Source organism: Anarhichas minor, unplaced genomic scaffold, assembly GCF_050575085.1.
Source record: "Anarhichas minor isolate MPS153535 unplaced genomic scaffold, ASM5057508v1 ptg000010l, whole genome shotgun sequence".
Taxonomy (NCBI): domain Eukaryota; kingdom Metazoa; phylum Chordata; class Actinopteri; order Perciformes; family Anarhichadidae; genus Anarhichas; species Anarhichas minor.
Genome location: NW_027466456.1, coordinates 15559538 through 15581887, shown reverse-complemented (window position 1 = coordinate 15581887; position 22350 = coordinate 15559538). Strand labels below are relative to the sequence as shown.

General features: G+C 42.0%; 1 protein-coding gene across 1 annotated transcript in view; it reads left to right on the top strand.

Moving 5' to 3' along the window:
* The first annotated feature begins 3501 nt into the window (after window positions 1–3501).
* col24a1 (collagen type XXIV alpha 1 chain) overlaps window positions 3502–22350 on the top strand; it is a 78893-nt gene continuing 60044 nt past the window's right edge. Inside the window, exons 1-4 of the mRNA XM_076088373.1 lie at window positions 3502–3939; window positions 12409–12479; window positions 16063–17441; window positions 19961–20014. Coding sequence (XP_075944488.1) covers window positions 3887–3939; window positions 12409–12479; window positions 16063–17441; window positions 19961–20014 — 1557 coding nt within the window. The 5' untranslated portion in view covers window positions 3502–3886. The remainder of the gene's footprint in view (window positions 3940–12408; window positions 12480–16062; window positions 17442–19960; window positions 20015–22350) is intronic.

Below are 22350 nucleotides of genomic sequence, written 5' to 3'. Positions count from 1 at the left end.
CTCAAACTTCCTCTCAGCCCAAACACCCCCTACACCCTGGACTCCCCTGGCCCCTCTCTCCCTGCTTTCCCATGGTCCCACTACATACACACACACACACACACACACACACACACACGTTCTTACATGGAGCATTGTTTCAGCTATCGACTGCTCTGTATTCCACCATCTGTTAAGCACTCTCCCAGCTGTTGCCCACTCTCTCCCCGCTTGAAAAAATAACAGCCCTACGAGCGGGTGACACGCACACAGGACAGAAATTACACAGGGCCGTGTCTGCTAATTAGAGACGGAGGGAGGTTTAGTGACTGGTCAGGCTGCAGGTAGAGTCAGCTGTCAACCTGGTTGCACACACACACACACACATGCCAACCTATTGCCCTCCCTCACACTGATTCACGGCAGACGCTTACTGATGAGCTGTTTACCTAATGAGGCACACTTAACCAACCGTGTGGGCAGCATCATGTCAAGAAGATGGCCCTTACAGTCGGCACTCAAAAGCACATTTTTATTATGTCCACTGGCCGGTTACAAGACAACATTTTGTTTTACGCTCTACCAACCGTATCCTTCCCTCTTCCTCATCTACTTTCCAGTCCGGTTGACTTTGGCTTCACTCTGGTCCTGTGAGGCTTAAAGTTTCCACACACTCCACTTTTACAAGCTGTTACTGTACTATGAAATGTTAACCTGGAAGACAATATGCTCTCCAACCAGCGCATGGTGTTCGAATTCAGGACTTCCAGAGGGAAGCTCTCGAGCTGAAATCACGAGGATGCAGATAGTGATACATGGAGCCCCTGGGACTGGGGCCAGTGACATCCCCGAATCCAAATTAGGTAAAGAGACACAATGTACTGCCAGAAGATGCAACCTGTAGTTATTTTTTGTTTTGTGCTGAAGAAATTGAACAAGAAAAGGTCATTCTAATCATGTTAAAGAAAGTATGTTTTCCATTGCTTCTAAAGAATTTTGTAATGTTGATACAGTAAGAAGTCAAGCTATAACGTACACATGCTCTCCGTGCATTATTCAATAGTTGATCATATGGCCTTCGCATTCTTCTAAAACTCTGTAGTAATTGTCCGAAAAACACGGATCCGTTGACTGCCATGGTGATTCTGGCTTCATTACAACACATTTATTGGCTGTCTTATTGGATACATTATGAAACTGCAGGAGAGGAATACCACATGTTTTAAAGGAGGGGGTCAGTGTACACTCATCTGTGTCTGTCCATTCCTTAAGAGAGAAAAAGAGAGGTGATCTGATTCTGATCATTGGACACCAGTCATTCCGTGGGCCGTTGAACGTTGTGGTGCTCAGTGCACAATGGACTGATTAGTACACATCTGGACATGTGAAAAAAAGAGAAAATTCATCTTGAAAAGTTTGCTGTAAATCTGCGTGCATACTTGGCTGAAGTAATTTAATGGTGTAATATAGTGAAAAGCGTCACAGAACCTTTTTGCAGCATGAGAGGCCCTATATCAATTATTTCTTTAAGGTTTTATTAATATGCCACATCTGGATTCAAACTTTCTCAAGTGTTTACCAGTAAGCACATGCTTTACTTCTCTGCGAGATATTATTTAAACAATGGCAATGTCAGGGCTTTGCTACAAACTGATCATGTAATTCGTTTGTTCATGATGTTGATTCACAGTCTTGTCAGAGAACCAGAATCTCAACATTTTTGCTTCCTGGAAGTGGAAGAAAACATCTGGTAGAAGCATTGCTGTCCCAAGATGCTGGCTGGTGGTGAAGCAAGAGAGAGGGAGAGCATCCAGAGCAAAGTGCTTCTTCCTCTGAGACAACTGTCTTTGATGAAGAGGGGGAAGAGAGTCACTGCTGCAGACACACACAGATCTCCATAGCGTGTTTACAGGCACCACAACATGAATGCTCTTTATTAACCTTGACGTTTATAGTGGCTGGCAGGCTCACTTGGAGTTTCCATGTCACTTTGACCCCTCTTGTATTACTCCTTGTTTGGGCATTGTGACTGTTCACTGTAACTGTCCTTTTGCTGTTTTCAGGTTAAGAAACGTTGTATGCTCCACGTGGGATTAGAGGCAGGAACAGCAGGAACTGCAGGAACTGTCTCCTTGTGGTGCCCCCCCCCCCCCCTAGTTCCCTAAACTGCAAACCATATGGACCCCCTCTACGTCCAGGCTGAGCTGAAGGAGGCTGCGGACGTCTGGAGGAGGATGCTGGGGTGCGTTGGGGGTGGGGGGTGGGGCCCAGGGATCCACAGTGCTCTGTTTGTTCTAGGTTAATGGGTTATCCTTGATCAGGAAAGGTAAAAGTGTATTAGAGCCTGTTTGTTTGGAAAAATCGATGGGAGGGATAAAGAAAATCTTCGGTGTCCTTTTCAAGGAGGAAACACGGCGGTGCTGAGCTCAGACATGGTCACAGAGAAACAAAGAAGGGTTATTTCTAACTACACTACATTAAGTGCCAGAGCAAAAATGTTTCATGATAATCACTGCTAGGGTTTATACAACTTATACATTTGTGTTAAATTTCAGGATTAAAAACAATGCAGCAGATGGAACTAATGCCAAATCAAAGCCCCTCAAACTGCATGCACTGCTACCTAGCCTGTTAAACCACCTTCATGTTTCATTTTCTCAGACCTGCACAGGATTATGTCACATGGTGGTCTGTAAAATTTGAGTAGAAATTCAGTTATTAGGTCTCTGGCCCACACTGTGCATTGCACTGTGAAGCCGGCAGGATCATAGGGAACCATTAACCAACCAAACAATGCCCAAAATGCTTTCTCATTGACCTGTTTTGGCTTATCCTCATACTGTCAACTGCTTATGACATTCAAATTAACTTTTGCTGTGTCCAATCACAGTACTCCACCCTCTACTCCCCTGCTAAGAAAATATACTCTTAGAGAAGGGTGCACTTTTGGGGATATGTGTCCAAAGACGTTTTGCACCAAAAAGTAAAAGTTATAAACTAACCCTGATATGAGTTGCCTCGTGATGGATAACATATAATCTTGCCATTGTGCCAGAACAACAGCCTTGAGCTGCAGCACCTGCAGATTTGCTTGTCAGCATAATTCTGACATTGTCTGGCATTAATTTAGTCTTGGTGTGTACTCTATGTGTATACATACACATGTGGCAGTAAGTGCTGGTGCGTGTGTGTGTGTGTGTGTGTGTGTCTTTGCATGCAAGTTTATGCTAATTTTTGCAATTAGAGCCTGCCCCGCAGAGTATACGGTGAGTTCATATATTGTGCCTGCTCGGGGCATTTTCGCGGGGGCTTCACTTCGGCGAGTATCAACTACGCTTTAGTTTTATGGTCACTACTACATTAGTCAATGAACACGAGCCAAAAGTCCACCCGTGATGTCACGAGCCCGTAACTGGTGAAATTCAACACCACCGGCTGGTAGGAGTTGTGTCGGGGTGAATACGGATCCCCTTGCATCAGTACAAGTCAAGGCACATAGCAGAAACCACCGCCTGGGGGTAAAGACGCTCAGAGCTGGATCTGCTGTTGTGTTGGAAACCACTCAGTGAGAAGCAGTCGAGCTGTGCCTCTCTGTATCGCACACAGCAGTTGAGTTAGCGCTCCTGCAGTCCTCCAAGCCAACTTTTCCATGCAACTGTTGCGCGTCTCCACTTTGGATAGAAATAGTCGGATCACTGCGCGCCGCAGAGCGCAAAGGATCTGAGAAGAGTGGGAGAGATCTCTCCTCCGGACTGCGATACGATGAGGACATTTTGAGGTGCAGAACTCATCCGTCCACTTTACGCTTCCGTTGGCTGTTACCAAAGGGCTAGCCCATGAGCAGGTATCCTCTTCAGTGTGATTCTGTTTTCACCCAGATCTCTGCTGCCTGGACAAATGCATACAAATGCATTTAGGAGCTCAACGGACAAGGAGTGGACACGTTTCCGCGGCAGCAACGTAAGTGGGCAACTATTGGTTTAATAGTATGCAGATGTTAGGCCACCTATGTACATTTGAAACTGTTCCTGGGACAGATTTTCTTATAAAATGGCAACTGGGGGACTTATTTACGCCAATTGACTAAGCAAAGTGCTTGCAAATATACAGGGTTTGCCACCAAAACGTGACTGAAAATACAGTATTTTCAATTCGGTCAATACGATAAATGCATCGAGTTTAATATTGAAATGATTGGTCAGTTAATATTGTTTTTCATTTTAGGATGTTTTCAATTCGATCCTTTTGTTTCTGTTGACTTTTCGTCCCACAGTTCTGCACAATAATCATACAAGCCGCACTACAGCTGCACATGTGTACTTGTGTAAACGTTTTGAATATTTACTGTGAACTTCTTTTTCATGCTGAGTTTATCTTGATGAATGTAGCTGACATCTTAGTAAGTGCACGTCTTGGCTTTGAACTAGTCCCATGAACATGCAGCCTGGGATCTCCTCCATTATTATCTGAATACCATGTGGTCCACTGCTGTACGCCCTTTCACTGACATAGCTATGATAAGCCGGGAAATGAACACTGAAAATGGCTTGGAAGCAATGGTGCTTACTCAGCATCTAACACATTAATCAAACTCTGTCATAGTGTTTGCCTTAAATGGGGAAAAAAAAAAAAATCTATTCAGTGCCTTTAAACCTTAACATTCCTCATGGAAGTGTTTATTATTGACATCCTGCATGCAGGTTTTGTTGTCCTGTTACATTCAGCTGGGACTGTGGAGCTACAGAAATGTGCACGCCTCCATAGGCTACTAAACAGGAAATGTATTTTCTTCCATCAGAAGTGAGTCCAAGTTGTCTGTACTCTATTATGAGTTCCTTCCAGATACGATCTAAAGAGAGCTGAGCTCACAAAGCATTCTGTTGTTCCGCTGATAGTGTTTGCTCGATGGAAAACAAAGTGAACCTGAAATCCTGAGAGATGTTTTTTTTTCTTACGGGAGAACTGGGTTAACTGAGAACAGTCATGGCCTCCCTTGAATTCACTGGGAGAGTCAGTGTGTATGCATCAGTGGTTGACTGGCTCCTGAGCGCCAGACAATCGCCCACTGTTGCAAGTATTGCTGCTCCATTGCTGGTGGTGGTTGGACTGTAGAGCTGCAGAGACTCACAGCTACTCACATACTGTACACGTTAGTGAGAGCATGCTGGCTCCTCAACGCTAGCTGGTGCTTCCCATGATAAGTGGATGATGCAAGTTTTTCAGGAAGTGGAGATGAGCTATACTTTGGAGGAGGGGAATCTAGACTAATGGCTGATAAAAATGGTAAATGTAATGATGGATGATGAGGTGGACTGTTTTTTGCCTGGTGCTCTGACACAGTGGTTAGTTTACAATTACTTTAAGTGTGATTGATTCATCTAAGGTGTGGTGCACCTGTGTTGTAATGAAAGGTGTGTTAGTAGGTTGCTAAGGTGTTGGATACAGGGTTTCTCTTTTATTGTGAACATCAATGGAAACTAAAGAGGGTACCCTACTATTTATTTATATGAGGATTCAAATAGCAACGTACACACTCTTCTTATTTGACTGGACCACCAACAAGTCTACTGTGAAGAACTACTCTCCAACTATTGTTGTCGTTAAGTACAGATACTGTAGCTCGTTATGGGGCTATCATCACACTTACTGTGATGATGGCCTCACATCTTTTGTTTTGTTTTCTGTGTATTTTAAGCCAAAGAGTCTGTAATCTTTGGCCAATAAGAGTAACAAGCTCAGTTCAATCCTATATGGGTGGTATAACATGAGGCTGAAGATAAAGAGCAGTCCACCCCTAAATAAAGAAAAGAAGTCTCAATGATTGGTATTTAGCTATGTAGCTAGTTTACTTTTTATTATTACATTTACGCTAAGACTTATACACCACCCCATAACAATAGAGGTGAGTAAAAGCTGTTTGTGAGATGTGAAAAATGTATTGACCTTGACAAACATAAAAAAAAGTCAACAGCAACGGGTCTTAGAAGAAACAATGTCTAAGTTACTCAGCATAATCGACAGAGCCCAATGCAAACATTTCTATTGTGACCTAATGTCTGCCAATGGTGAGGAACTGTTGATAGGAAAAGCATTGCCGAGGTGGCGTTATTATTATTATTGTTGTTATTTTCATTTTTTCATATCAGAGTATTCACTCCTGTAAGCAAAAATAATGCAAGGTGGAATCACAGCCTGCCCTTTTTCTCTTGCTGCCATATAGTCACCTTCTCCGCACCATTGCCTGCAGGGACTTTGGCCTGTCTGTGAGAGTGAGTGTATTTAGCCCTTCTAACATCTGCAGGTCCCCCCCGCAACAGGAAAAGGGCAAACTATTAAGCCAGTGGAGGTTTACTCACAGCTCTTTGTCTGCTCGCTGTCTTGTGGACTAAGTCAATCTTTACTCTGGTCTGCGGTGACCTCCTGACTCCAGTCACCCATCTGAGTGAGCGCAAACCACGCACCACGCTCGGCTCTTTGTCAGTTAAGACGCCGACGGTCTTACAAAATAAGATGAATAGTTTTGTTCACAAGTTGCTTGGAGTAGTTTGGAAATGCACCAGATCTGCAAAGTATTTTGATCCTTAGCCCGAGAGAGAACATCAAATGGCCAAATGAAACCTGGAAACTTGTTGACCCGCTAATTTTCGCTCACGGCAGTTTAGAAACGAGAAGAAGACAAGCCCTCTTAGTGCTTCCATAATGAAGTAATTATGACCAGGATACAGGTGCTAAAGCTGAAACATGGCCAGTAAGAGCATATATTGGCTGTGGATCAGTTACTTGCTCATATCCAGGCATTTTTTGGTCGAGACTGAGAAGCGAAAGCATGCAGTAACAGAACACCTGATTAGCAAGACACTCAGATGTTTACCGCATCTACTCTTGTGAAGGCAGAAACGATCTTTTCAAAGTCAACAGAAGGGGATGAAATGTGACGGGTCAATCAAGGTGACTCCCATCGTGTTTGTTTAGATGGTCCAGCGTGTCAGAGAACCTTTCCACCGAAGGTGAAGTAAAGAGGAGCTGCTGTATGGTTTTTACCCCCAACACAGATCAACAGCCATTTTACGCGTACACCTTCCGTTCTGTTTATTCCCTCAAGAAGGCAAACATTTTAGTTTGGGTAGATTAACAGCTTTGCATACTTTGTTGATACTAATGGATTTAGTAAGTGGCCTGCCAAATGAGACATGTAAACATTGTACCGTGAACGTCACTGCTCAAAAAGTCGCCCCCTGACAGACATCAACGATGAAAGTAAGAAAATGGTTTCCTTCTCCTTATGAGGACTGTAAACAGACCTTAAGTGACATTGCTCACTTTGCCAAACCAGATGAAGCACTGCACCTCTCCATTTGCCCCTCAGCCTTTTTCCTCAGTTGAATGAACCATTGTGAGGGATCCAAGCTCATTTTGAGAGGAGAAAGGCAAGATCTGTTACCGCTGGAGTGATTCATTGCAGAGAGGAGTTTTAAGTTGGGATTATTTATAGTCTTGACATGACACCCACTCCCCACGTAGTGGCATTTCCCTCAGTCAACAGAGCAGTGTTTGGGGAGCTTTGTCTTTCTTTCAGCAGTCTTTTCCATTAACTGCAAGGGCTGGAAAGTATGTCATGGTGTGCTGTCACTTAGACTGGGATTTACCACAGGATTTAATAAAGAAACAATGAAACTGGTGGCTCTGCCTGTAGCCTACGTTCTGGGCACGAGGAACTCAGTTCTGTCGCTTCCTTCCTGTTTCATATAACTAAATATAAAATCTTTAAAAAAGGGCTCACAAAGTTCACCAACTGATGCTGAGACGGAAGGATGGTAAATGCTAGGATTAAGGTAACTGCGTCGCTGAAGCGATGACCTGAGTCTGTTCGCTTGATGAGTCTCAGGGATGCCTTAAATAGCCCTTTACAGGGAGACTGTGTGACAGACAGGCAGAAAAAGCTGTCTGGATCAGCATCAGATGGCCCCACTTGACACTCCAAAAGGGAATGTTATGCGTTATATTTAGGTTTTTTTCTTCTTTTTTTGTCTACTTTTAAACCCTGCCAACTTTAATGCAGAACTAGCTCGTCATTGGCTTCATAAATGTCAGTGTTATCCTCTCCCAACAGATGAATGATTGTAATCATATATTCCCCCCTCCTTTTTCTCTGTTGCGTTTTCCTGCTTCAGGGATATGTCTGTTCCCGACAGTGGAATGTCACACCACTTTCTCAATGGGGAACAAGTGACAGACACTGCCCGTAGTGTTTCTACTTGCGCTCAATCTTTTTCTTTCCCTTTTCTCTTGTTGTCTTTTTCTCTTCATCTCTCTCTTTCTCTCTTTCTCTCGTTCTTTTCTCTGCCTGCGTCTGTTTCTCTTTGTTTTGCTCAAATCTGCAGGGCCACATTGCTCTGGGAAGACAAACATGGTTGCCTGTCTGTGGCTTTCCATCCAGCAGGGCCACACAAACACTACTGGTAGCCTCTTTGCCGGGTTAATCTTGTCCTCAAAGGCCATGAAGGAGAGATGTTTGTAGCCATAACAATCCCTACATTTCTAAGGTGCGACAGCACCCGGTGATTGATAGCAGTCTTACATAACTGCATATTAAAATAGCAGAACTACGGTCTCCTCCTGTCATTTGGCCTACCGCCGCTGACAATCATCCCGCTAGTTGTCAAAAGCCCCTTCAAGTTGAGTCAGCAGCTGTTACTGCGTCCAGGACTGTCCATGTGATTGATTTGGTTTGAATGTACAGAGTATGCTTTGAAGCAGTCTGTAACTGCTCTGTAAAGTGTGTTGTGGGAGAAAAGAGATGGCATGTCAGTGACGAGGACTACTGTTTAAAGCAAAATCCAAATATCAGATCATATTTGAGTTTGTATGCAAAGTTTCCCCACATTTACAAAAAAGTTATTATTCCCTTTTTTAGGTTTAATGGCTTGGTGTATTCGGTAGTTTGACATGTGATTTGAATGAGGAAATGATTATGCTCACCTGCAGTATTAGTTTTTGTAAAGATAGTGTTGATATTATTTTAGTTAGTATATTACCCTTACATCCAATCTGTATGGTTTAATACTAAAACACTGCTACATATCTTGCTTTGCTTTTTCACACCCCTATACTGGTTAACAATGTCAGTAAATGTTACACTGCGTTATATAGTTAGGTTACCCACAACACGGATGGTGAGAGTGTATAACCAGGATGAAATGTTCTGCTGTTGCTTTAGTTTTAGAAATTTCATTGAATAAAGACTGAAGACAGGTGGGGACATTTGTGCACGGTGGTTTGTGTAATCGCTGGCCTCTGAATTACAAACGTTGCACATGCTCCCCATTTAAAACTGGTATTAACGTAATATGTAGTGTATGTGAAAATCTCATCTGAATAAGGGAAAATGAATGTGAATGTGACGTGTGAAAGCACACTGCACTGGGTTTCTTTACATTTCATTGGCTTGTTACTGATGGTGCACAGCACAAGCTGCCCTCCTAGCTATATGGTGGGCACTGCCACCTAGAGGTGGGGTCAGTGAGGGTCAAAGTACTGAAGTACTGAGGTCATGCAGTCATATATGAGTTACACGTAGGTCCATCTCATTGCGTGAATATAAATGAGTGTATACAGATTATGTTTCTTTCAATTATAAGTGTTTAGCAAGATGTGCTTTTTCTTTATCTGTTTTTAGCATGATGACAATTTTCAATAGCAGTCAAAGCAGTAGTATATAAAGACGTTTTTTGAATTGAAGTAAAATCACTGTATTATCATGTATGGTATGTGTGGCTTTTCAGAATATATAAGCAGATCATGATCTTATTTTACATTTAAAAAACAGTGAACAAGAGAATGAGAATGAAGATCGATGAGACAAAGTGCTCTCTGCAAGTTAAACATATAATAATCTTGAAAAGCAGGCGTGGCTCGTATCAGTCTAAATGTCAGCTGTGGATTTCCCTCTTTGTGGTCAAAGCTTTGCTGAGGCATGCCTCCATGAACAGCATTTAATTGTTATGAACCAAATGTGCCTTTGAGACAAAATCCACGATTGTTTGTGAACAGTAAAGTACGACACAGAAATGCTCCCTGCATGACTTGTCACTATATTCCCCGACATAAACAGCCTGAGTTAGGTTGCCTTTTAACGGATTCTTCTTTATACATGTTCCAAAAACTGATTTCGACTCAATGTGGTCTTGGGCTGAAACTTTTACTTTCATTATCAATTAATATGTCCAATCAAATGTCCAAATCCAAAGGTATTCAACACACAATAATATATAAACGATTAATGATTGTGAAAATTGTTACCAATAATGTTTTTGGGTTAATTGACTAATGAATTTACAAATAATTTCAGCATTAATGTTTACCATTAGCCACTGAGCCTATAATTAAATGTAATGTATAAAGTTTAGATTCATTGTGTGGTTTACAGCATGAAATATATTTGTTTTGTATATTTATGGTAATAATTTTACAATGTAAGTCATTTCCTCTGCTTGTTATGTATGTGTTTACCATCACATTGCACAAGGCTTTCTTCCTTTATTTTTCCCACGGTGTGTTTACCCAATGTCAACAATGTCTTAACATTTGTAGACGTTGTTTAGGCCACTGCCATACATTATTCCATCATGCTTGTTGCTAATTGGCCTCAAGCACACACAGGACACACCTCAAACCCAGACTTTCTAAATCACTGCGCAAGGTAGCGAATTACCTGCATGCTGGCGAAAATAATTTAACTATAGGTCACAGTCATAACAGACTTGACTTTGATAAATCAGTTTTGTCAACGATAACTAATGTTGGCGTTAGTTAAAGTTAATGTCAATTAGCTAACGCCTAGCTACCCTTACCGTTGGCTTTTATCGCTGTATGAACATTGAATTAACGACCGTTATGGCTGGCTAGTCGAGGTCTTTTCTTTGTGCCATCTCATATAACGTTAATATGTGAATGTTAGAAATGTTTATGCTTACCTCTGTTCTACTTTGTTGTCTTTAATGTGCTTGTTTTTATTTTTTATACCCAACTCTTCACACGCTATGAGAGGAAGTACAAAACCTGTGTTCATAGGTGGTGGTAGGCAATATAATTAACAGCTGTGTTTTCTTTTGATTCATTTTTTCGAGATAAGTCTTATGGTAGACATTTTGGCAATCACAGGTGCAGTTAGGCAATATCGTTAGTAACGACTGCTTTCCGTTAGCTTTAGGTGTTTGAGTTCTAGGGCCCGTGTATTGTGCATGCTGGTTCAACGGCATTGTTTACTGACTTACCTAAATTGAACATGGTCATCATTCCTGTTATTGATTTGTTTTTTTCTGCTATGACATGTCAAAACAACTGATGCGAGAAACGTTAAAGGCAGGGTTGGTAATCTTGAGAAACTAGCAAGAGTAAGCTATATTAAAAAAAATTATCCAACCGCTGGCTGGGATGGCATGCCACTCTTGTTCTAGTGGCATGTGGCAAGCCTGAGTGGTATGCCACTGTCGGTTTTGGTATACTGACTTCTGGCACTTATAAACAGTAACATGCCACTTGTGTTCTAGTTTCAAGAGGTATGCCATCAGGCAATCTTAACCTCATCACTCAAGAGGCCCGTGCCTTCTACTCTAAATTGCTGATTTCAGGGAGACTCTCCCTATGTTGGCAGGATAAGGCTAAACCTTTAATAGCTAATGACTGAATAGAAAAAAAAGTCAATTTATAGTCATTGGTGTTTTTCTCAGACTTACCGCAATTGTGTGCTCTCTATTTCACTTGTGACTGAAACAAAACCTCAACAAGAGACAATTGTTCTTTGTAGAGCTGATTTATTATTTGACTTGAGTGTTGGCTCATCTGTGCGTCTCAGTGTACTCGGGGTAATCAGTATGGTGTCTGAATGTAGTATACCGTCATCTCTCTTTTGACAGTTTCACATGCAATGAAAACCTTGTGGCATGCATCTTTATGATGAACAGCAATTCCTTGTATGAACTATATCACCAGGATTGTTGGTTTGGAGAAGGGGTGCCACCTTTGTTAATAGGTCAGCATTGCTGTCTCACAGCGAGAAAGATCAGGCATGACTTTCTCCCCTCATATTTACTCATGGAAATCTAGTTTTCATCTTAGGCTGCAACACACGAGGCGACTTAGACACTCTAATCAGTCATACATGTAAATGTGTTTGTTTGCATCTATTTTCGCCCTGTGATGGAATGGCAAGCTGTTCCTCAAATGATTCAGTGGACATACTGTATGTATGTACGAGAGCAGGGTCTTTTAAGGGAAAAATCACTGTAGCAGAATTTTGATCTGAATGGTTCTTCATTAGCTTGACACGATTACTGATTGGAACATCTGCCTACATTTCTCTGTTTCAAACTTTCAATAGATTGCAATTAAAATGAGCTGTTATTAATTTGTGTTTGTATGTCCCTCTAGGTGGAACTTTATCCTGCTCCTGTCAGTATGCTCAGCAGTACTCTCTGGAGAAGAAGACTACCTAGCTCAAGGTAAACAGCAGAACCCTAATACATGAATTAAACATTAGCATTAAGATTATCAACTGTACTCGTTTTATATAAAGGTCCCCATCTTTCTTTATGTCTTTGTGACTAGTGAACTACTCTTTCTGACATTTGATCATGCAGCCATATCTACAGTCAGTTCTTAGAACTTCATCCATCTTTTGACATTCGGAGGTTTCAAAAGAATCTGTTTCAAAAGAATGTAAAGAAAACTGATATATCTTGATTCCACGGGTTGCTCTCTGGGAATTTGTTGACGGGTTATATCACTGGGCCCTCTGCCAGAAATACCAGATAGTGTATGCACACTTAATTAAGGTTGACCTACCTCTCAATGAATCCTCAATATTCCTCACATCTCCACATATGTGTGCATTGTCTATTTGCCCCTTGCACAGAGGAAACAAACCGCCTCAAGGGTCCCTACCCTTATTTCATCATTGTCATGAGCCCACTCCTAGCAGGATCAATCCATCATAACGAGGGGAGGAGGAATGCACACAGAGTGCTAGAGCAGCTTGTCTTCACATATGAGACAGGTTAATTGGAATCTGGGCTGACTTTACCTCGGGCTAAGAATGTCAAGGACATCTCAGTGCGTGCTTAGATCAGCTGCAGATAGATAGTCTCCCTGCCAGGATATAAATCCTGCAAAACAACAGCCAGGATGGTGTACCGTATATATCTTATTTTTGTTATTACACTTTCTCTCTCTGCTTCACCCTCTTTCCCTACCACCCTCCAAAGCACTGAAACAGAAAAAGAATGCTTCTGTTTCACTGTTTTTAGTGTTCAACACATCTATGACAGAAACAAAACTAGTGGACTCCATTGTTCTAGCATACAGTAATAAATTGCATTGTGACAGTGACAAAGTAATGGTCTTGAATGTTGATCAGGTATGTCTGGCAAATTTAGCAAATATAGATGCAATTTTTTCGGCCGATTTAGATTTTTTTTAAAGTCTGACCTGCTGATTCTGATTTTTGCAGATTTTTCTTTCTAAGAACTATAATTGACACCAAGGCTCTAGGCTAACTTTTTTCCCCACCGTCCTGGAACTGTGTAGAAAAAAATATTAACCCGCTCAAAGTCAGACTTAACAAAAAAAGGCTCTAAATGTTAACCTTATACTTTGTTATTGTCATGCATAAAAACACACAACTGAAATGATTAGGGAATGAATTATTGTATTTTAATTTAAATAGTTGCTTTGATTAAAATAAACATTCTTGGCATTAGTAGTTTTAATTATGTATAATAAGCTGCTTAGAGCTAGTGTCACCAAGTTTCTCGCCAGCCAAGTCAATGAAACCTTTGTTCATGTTAGCTGTTTGCTCTGTTAAAAGCTGCGATTACTCTGAGCTGCATGCATGGGGGTGAATGACAAAATGATAAAGTGATGAAGTCACATGTTCCAAATGTTTTTTTCAAGTTGCTCATCCACGACTTATGTTGGACTCGCAGTTGTGACAAATTGCGAGCTTTATGTCGTCTTCTCTCGCGCTGAAGAATTTACACACCGACGTCCTGTAGTGTGTGTGTGTGTGTGTGTGTGTGTGTGTGTGTGTGGCCGTGGCTGTGACATCGCTGTCTGTGCCGCTGTGTGTCAATGCGAAACTATCATGTGGCACGCTTGTCTAAATGTGACCATTTAAAACATTTGAAACTTACAGTACGTGACTGATAAAATGCTTAAATTCATGCTGCTTTCTTGTACAGGCTTCCCTGTTCTTAGGCTTCCATATTGCTGCTGCCTCAGTCAGGCAGCATGCTCACAGATGCACACACTCACATTCTATTTCTTCTCAATCTCTCCCTCTTTCTTTCGCAAGTGAACATAAACACAGACACACAGGTCAGGGCAGCTTCTTAAATGGCCGACCCATTTCTGATTCACTTGATATTTACATTTGTCTTTCTGGAACTATTACTTCTCAATACTGACACGATGTGACACGTGTGACACATATGTCTATTGCTTTCATTCAAAGCCAACACTGCACGGAACTTCCTCTGTCTCCAAATAATGTTTGACTTAACATACAACATCTGTTACCTGTGGGCATGGGAAAAGAATGACAAGACCATTAGGAGGAATGCTGAACTCATGAATCTCTGGTGGCAGATTGATTCAAAAAGGCTGTGTGGACTGGTTTCCTTTATCTTAGTTAGGCCCCATCCTTTCTCGAGTCCCTTCCACTCATCTGGGCCACAGCTGCCTTTCTGGTAACTACTCCGGGAGAATAACTGGGAGGGGTCACCAGCATCATAGGACAGCCAGTGACCAGTGACTTGTTTTTTTTTTTACTTGAAGAAGGACATTTATTAAACCTGTGATCAGTGAGAATTGCAACAATATCTACAGATATCATGTGCGTGTTACGGTGGTCTGTAATGACTTGAATATGTTTGTCTAGGGACCATTTTCCCGCGTTGCTCCCCATGTTTCTTGTTGGTCCTTGTCGTCAACTCTCGAACAAAATCTTCACTTCACAATTACTTTTTCACAAAAGACATCAAAAGCCAAATTCACACTCCACGACTTTTGAAGTTGTCAGATCGCTGTTCACGCTATACAAATTGCTGTCTTGTAATCGTGAGTCTTGAAGTCGTTGTGTTTTTCACGCTACATGACACACTACAACCTTTCTCCAGGAGGAATTCCAGATGAGGTCTCTAAACTATGTTTTGTCACGATAACACACGCCAGAGGTGACACTGGAATAGCATTGCTTGTTGATGTTGGTGTTGGCAGACATGTTCACATAATAGCCTGTGTCAGCACATCCTAACTAATTCCCTGTCTAGATCAGTCACTGTGTTAAGTTGTATGTTTATTCATGCAAACATCTAACACCCTAGGTACAACATCAACTTTGGTATTGCAAATGCAATGCATACAGTACATGAAGTGTCTACCGCTCTCACTGGCCTTGGCTTCCTGGCACACACCCTTAGATGATAAGATATTTAGTATTCTAGATATCTGGAATGCATATGCCTCTTGGCTCGCGTCATTGAACAGTTCACACATTGCGTTCGCGAGCCGATGTGTGACTTCCGAGGCAACGTGGATTTGCCTCTGATCTGGGGCTTTTGTCGGAGAGATCCAAAAACTGTCAGTGAGTGGAAAATCAGGGCTAAAGTTGTGAGAACTATTGCTTTCATTATTATCTTTTATCTATTATCTATTATCATTATTATCCATTATTATCTTTTCTTTTAATATTATTGCTATTTGGGTTTGGTACAGTTCTGTAGATGTGTCGCCCTTTATTGTTACAATTAACTATTGTGCATTTCTCAAAATCCACTGCAAGTACCAATCTCAATTCGACAACAAATCCATGAAGATGACCTCGGAAAAATTGTACTCCAAAACAGTTCAAATTTGTTTTAGTGACTTTATCTCGAAATAAATTGTCAACATTTACAAAAGTGAGTACCTTAAAAGAAGTCCAGGACATGTTTAGTTTTCTTTTTAGAAACTATTTAACCAAAGCCTATCTGCTTTGTGATCCAGTTTAGGCATCTTAAACTTACCATTGTCTCCTCTGTCCTTCAGGAGTGGATATCCTCTATCGACTGGGGCTTTCAGCTCGAAGCAGCACAGAAAAGAGGACAAGCCCACCTTCGACTGCTCACACCACTGTTCCCTCACCTTTCAATCTTCCTGTTTCTGGATATGGGGTATTATTCGACTCAAACTCCCTTTACGAGGCTCCGGCAGCCAGTCTGTTCCCACCTGAGATTGGCGAGGAGTTCTCTGTTGTGGTTAGCCTGAGCTCCTGGCGAGCAAACAATGCTTTTCTTTTTAGTGTCAAAGATGGCAGGGACAGGCTGCGTTTTGGCATTCAGCTGCTGCCACGCAGAGTGGTGGTTTACACTGCAGAGAAAGCCTCCATCTACTTCACCTACAACTGGCAGGATGGGCGCCAGCACCCTTTTGCTGTTGGTGTTCGTGCACACTCGGTGTCATTCTACGCGGATTGTGGAGCAGTGCAGCAGCGGGAGCAGACCCTGGGGAGATCTCACACACTGGGAGATTCTGGGGGTCTCTTCACTCTTGGCAGGATGAACTCTAAAGCGGCAGCATTTCATGGTCGAGTCTGCCAACTAGATGTCTATCCGTCTGCCGAAGCTGCCGCACACTACTGCAACTACCTTAAAACACAGTGCCGGCTGGCCGACACTTACCGATTGCCTTTGCCACATCCGAGTTTGGATATTAAGGCAAATGACCCTCCTTCCGACCCTTTGACAAAGCCCCTTGTTGGAGTAGCAGCTACCCATCACACTCCCTTAAAAGCTACAGCAGCTTTCAAACTGTCCCCAGGTAATTCGGCCATGCAATATTCAACACTGAGCCCATCAGGACAACCTCATCTGAGGGATCAGAGCCACATTTCCAAATCGGATCCCCTTGCTTTCTCCACCTCATCTTCGATTCAGCGTGACAGCCCTACCTTAGCCACCCTGAGCGGACGAGCAGTTCTGGATCTCGCCTATAGCACAACTATCACCACTAACACAAATGTGTTGGCAAAAGGGAGTAGCCCGCAGGGGGACACTGATCACTCTGAAACCAGCACAGAGGAAGAGATCAGCTCTGGGAGCCTGCAGTCTCCAGATGCCACCCCAGGCCTGATTTCCCCAGTCAGGCAAAGTCGGGTGAAGGAAGGACTCAGGAACAGCACCATCAACAGCTCCAGGGACTCTCACTCTGGGCCTAAACAGACTCATCAGCTCCTGAAGACTCATCTGAGAGTCAATGGCACCACTTTGTACCGAGAGAATCAGGTGGACACCTCAGAACAGCACGAGCTGGATGGCAGCTATGAGGATGTAGACATGGGAGGATATGATTATGGGTATGAGGATACAGACTATTCCTATGACTACGAAGATGGTTTCCGTGGCCCCAAAGGAGAGCCAGGTTCTCCGGTAAGTAATCTATGAATGACAAGTAGAGCTATGAGTGTTTATGGAACATTATTCAAAGAGTTGAGACACAAGTCAGCGCAATGCTGTACATGCTCAAGAGGGAAATGTCAATACGAGGGAATCAAAGGTAATTTAGGGCCATCCCACTTAAAATGCTCTGTAAAATTTGGCCTTGTGACATACACGCTGTATATATGAAAATATATTTTGGCAGGGCGGTGCAGTGATTTGTAGGTGATGGCATGTCCAAGCACTGTTCTTTTTTCATGTATCTACAAGTTGTTAAAATAACATGTCATTCCCTTGCTGCAATACTGGCAGCCACTTCTGCTCTTATGTTAGAGAGGAAACTCATCTGAAGGTTGGAAGTATACCCTGGCTAGAAAAGCTAGCTGTACATCTAGCCTTATGATGTAAGCAGGCTGTCAGGATACCTTTGCCTCTGAACGTGCTTTTATAGCTCAGACTTACAGGTATTGCTTAAGTTTCCATGACTGAGATGTGTCGGGACTGAGGACTTAAGAGTTTGTGTAATGATGTAAGATGTCTGGCCTCATCTACCAGTTTCCATAGATCCCCTTTAAGTGCCTGCAGGTCTGTAGGTGCAACACAGCTTTGCCAGCACTGAGCTGCTGCAACATATCTTCATGTCGCAGAGCATGAGTACACTGTACTGCAGTATTATGAGCAAGATACAGTCAACGACTTTTCCAGTCGGTCACAATTTGACGTAAATATTGATATTAAAAAATTCTTTGTCAGTTGGCTACTCTGACCACTTTGTTGCAGGCATGCTTTGAATGCTGGGTCATCTGGAGGTCGGTGGCTCACTCTGTGTCATTGGCTCTTCGTTTGAACTTGAAAAGAGCTGGTTTACATCCTCAGGGGAAGTATTTCATAGTTTTGCAGCCACATAACTAGACAGCGGCATGTGCAGGGGGAAGACGTGAGCCTGCTCAACCGTTTTTTGAGCTTAACAGCAGTTAACAGAATCTTTTTCACTGGAGCTAATTTATAACAATGATAAACAATCTAATATGGGTCATATATAAGTGTGGAAGCGTAGACTTCAGTCAGTCATCACGTCCTTAATGCATTTCCCGGCATTTCTTAGTTACATGGTCTGTTATTAAGCTACCTACAACAGACAGCTTGCGTTTTTAACCACATGTTGGGTTACAATGCAGGAGCTATTCAGCTCAAGTTCATGTCACACAATGCAACAAGTTCAAAAGATGATTCATTCTACCCTTCAACTTTACAGAGATTTGACTTCTTGAATTGACTCAATTGGGAAAAAATGTACCCTTGTCTTGGCCGCATGTGTGAAGGATATGAGTATTATCATTTTAGTGCATGAGTGCCTCTCTTTCTTTCGGCCTTGTTGTTGTGGTGAAGTTGTGTGCTCACAGTTTCCATGTGTCTGTGTGTGGGAGTGCAGAGGAACACACAACTGCTTCTTTATTCATGTCTCCCTCCGTGCCCATCTGCTCTGACCGGGGTTAAGGATGCTCCAGAACACCCTGTCATGAGCTCTTGCTATAGCAACAATTCAGAAAAGTAAATACTAGTAAATTAAATAGCACAATGTCTGTTTTTCATCTAAAAGTGTGAACTTTACCTTTGGGGGGGGGGGGGGGGTAAAAGAACAACTTGAGGAATAAATAGCTTCCTTGCCCAGAAGGGGATTTCCTGCTGACTCCTTAATGTTATGCAGTGTTGGTCATCTCTGTTCAAGTGTGTAATATTCAATACAGCTCTCCTTTAAGTGAATCAATCTCTCTCACTCAATTTACACCTCAGATCTATTCAGCGTACTAGCTAATGCCCTCCACTAAGTGTTAGTATTTTTAAACTCTGCCCCTTTTCCGGTATTTCTCTTCGGCTACACTTTGGCAATCAAAGCCGAGTAAGAAGAAGCAAAAGGTTTGACATGCCTGATGTAAAAGATCGGACTCAGTATTTTTGCATTTGTCTGTATCAAATGTCAGTAATTAGGGCTGGCTGATCATTTAATATAACTGTAATTGTCCCTTAATAGAGTCACATTTTTGATTTTTGTGGAATTACCGGATATTGTGGTTCAGATTTAATTTGAATACATGTATTTGATATTATAATAGATTTTTCCAGCAAAACAATACAAAAAGCATTGGATATTGTTTAGCATGAGACTCCTTACCAGAACATGAAATGCAGTTTTTCCATGAAGAAGGATTTGTTAATGCCACAGACTGACCACGGGCTGGTGGTGTCAGTCTCATCTCCAGAATGTAACCTGACCCTTCTGTTCAGAGGGATTCCCAATAGAGCTTTTAGTTGAAAACACTTGGCGCCTGTCTTTGAACTTCATAGCTCTCTTACATAAATATAGCACATACTCATCATTGCAGGGCCTTGGACAGTGCACTGCATTTTATTGCTTGCCATTGACCTACTCTCATCTCTCCCCCCTTCACTCCCTCTCTCTATACAACATTACCTTTTGCTTTCCCTGTCCCTCTGTCTCTCTGATTTAGGGTCCTCCTGGTCCCCCTGGTTTACCTGGTCCTTCAGGAAAAAGAGGTTCTCGGGTGAGTAACCTGCGCAAAGGGGAAGGTACACAGGAACATACTTTAAATGAATTGTTAACTATTTATCAGGAGGAGCATTCTGACCATTTCACTCTATGTGTTAGTGGCATTCAATAAAGACGTTAAATTTAAAATAGAGGATTTATTTTCACTACCAGATATGCGTCTTTTATCTCTCTTCATGCATTCTCTGCTTTGCATCAAGGGCCAAACAATGCCCCTTAGCTTTGACACAATAACATCATATCACAGCCTGTTGTAAGCTTTTATAGACAAATTCCAATTTGAATAGGTTTTTATGAATACATGATAAAGTTCACAATACAATAGATAACCACTTGTACTAGGTTTGCTTTTATTTGTTAGGTGGATGTGTGTTACCTGGCTTAGCGAGGATGTTGCTCCATCACTACGGAGGCGGTGGTTAGTGCATTTCTGCTGCGCTCCTGAACATTTCTTTCTCAGACGCAGAGTGATACTGAAAATGCAAAGTCATAACAGTGGTATGTGGGTATTATATCACGGCTATGAACCAATCAGATTGCTTGATTTGAGTTACCCGTGTTATAAAACTCTTTTATATGGTGAGGTCTGTATAGCTGAACTGAAATTTTTTTTTTGGTAGACTGATCTCAGAAAATATCAACAGAAATACCACATGGAACTATTGTAACATCCTTTGAGATGCTGGCCACTCGTCAGGGGCCAACATGCAATAGAAATGAAGTTAGTGCTTGGTTACCTATTGACAGTTTTGAACACCTGCTTTTGGACAATGACTCTCAAGTGTCCGAATAATGATTCAAATTATTCTGAAAGCGGACGTCTGTTCTGCTGCATTTTAAGAGAGCGCGACAGGCGGACCAGAAGGCAGATAGACAGGAAGACGGGCTGGCAGACAGAGTGAGGTGGCAGATAGTAAAACATGTCTCCCAGTAAAAGGCTTGGAAAGCACATAGCTGATACATAACATACTCTTAACTCCATTGGCTAAGTCATAAAGTGGAGACAGAAGGGAGGCTTGGAATCATTACATGGTGGGAAGCTGAGGGCAGTGTGCGGGACTGTGGTTGTGTCTTTGCTGTCTCAGCACAGAGCAGCAGACTTATTTTGCTATTATTGCTTTAATTGTTAACGTTATCAGACTATGAGTCTATGATCCAGGGTATACCCTTTGGCGTGGGCATTTGTCATGGAAACAGGCAAATTTACTTCAGAGGTTCTTTTCTTTTAAACAATCTCTAAAGGCGGAGACAGTTTAAGTATTCAGTTGGTGATTGATACAATAATCAAGTGTTATTAAGGAATGAAGGAAAGGGCTGCAGTGATTTTTGTATTGCTGTTTTGCAAACTTATTATATCACTATATATTGTTTTTTATATATCTTTGAGGCATACATAAGCAAAATGTTTTGTAAGTTAACATTTAAGACTCTTTGATCACACTTTACCAAAACCAAATAATGACTTCAAGAGTTTACTTATATTCGATTTGTTATGGTCAACATGCTCTTGCGGAAACCAGGCTCAGATTACTGACAAAAAAGGTGCTAAATTTGAATATCACAGCATATATATAGTGCATACACTAGGCTCTATGGCTCATTGATGAAAGTATTGCGAAGTTTATGTATTTACAGTATCACAAACTGGGTGTCTGTGACATTCCCGTAAATCAATGATATATTAAAAGTTTCAACGACAAGACTTCAGACTCCTTTAAAAAAATGACAGTGGGAGAGAATAAGAAGGCGAGAAGGAGAGCCTGTTTCCTGGTTCTTGGCTGTAATGCAGAGAAAGCGTGGTCTGCAAGCAGCAGGCTAACAGATGTGCAGGAATGTAGTGCATTTATGGTGTGTGTGTGTCTGTGTGTAAATGAATGTGCACAAATGCACAAGGCATACATGTGGATGTGGGGTTGTGCATTCATTGCATACCTGTGATGTTCAAGGAATTCTGTCTCATGACGGACGTGGTGGTAGTGGAGCTATCAAGGTGCTTTCCATTGAGAGATCTGAGCGAGATATGAAAGAGAGCCAAACTATTCAGTTAATCCAAAGACACTATTTTCTGTCACAACTTTATTTCTCTTTAGTTCTGATTGCTGCTGGAAATTTAGCTGGCTTATGACTCGTCTGAAGACAGAACCAGGATAGGGTTGATTGCCAATTAGGTTATTCACAAGAAATGTGCCTCGGTACAATAATACAATAAACAATACTGATAAAATACATTAAACATAATGAGGAAAAGTTCACGGTGAAGAAGATATGTGCAGTGTATGAAGGGTGTAGTCAGTGCAGATACGCCTCCTCTCCTTGCATCTCAGTCCCACC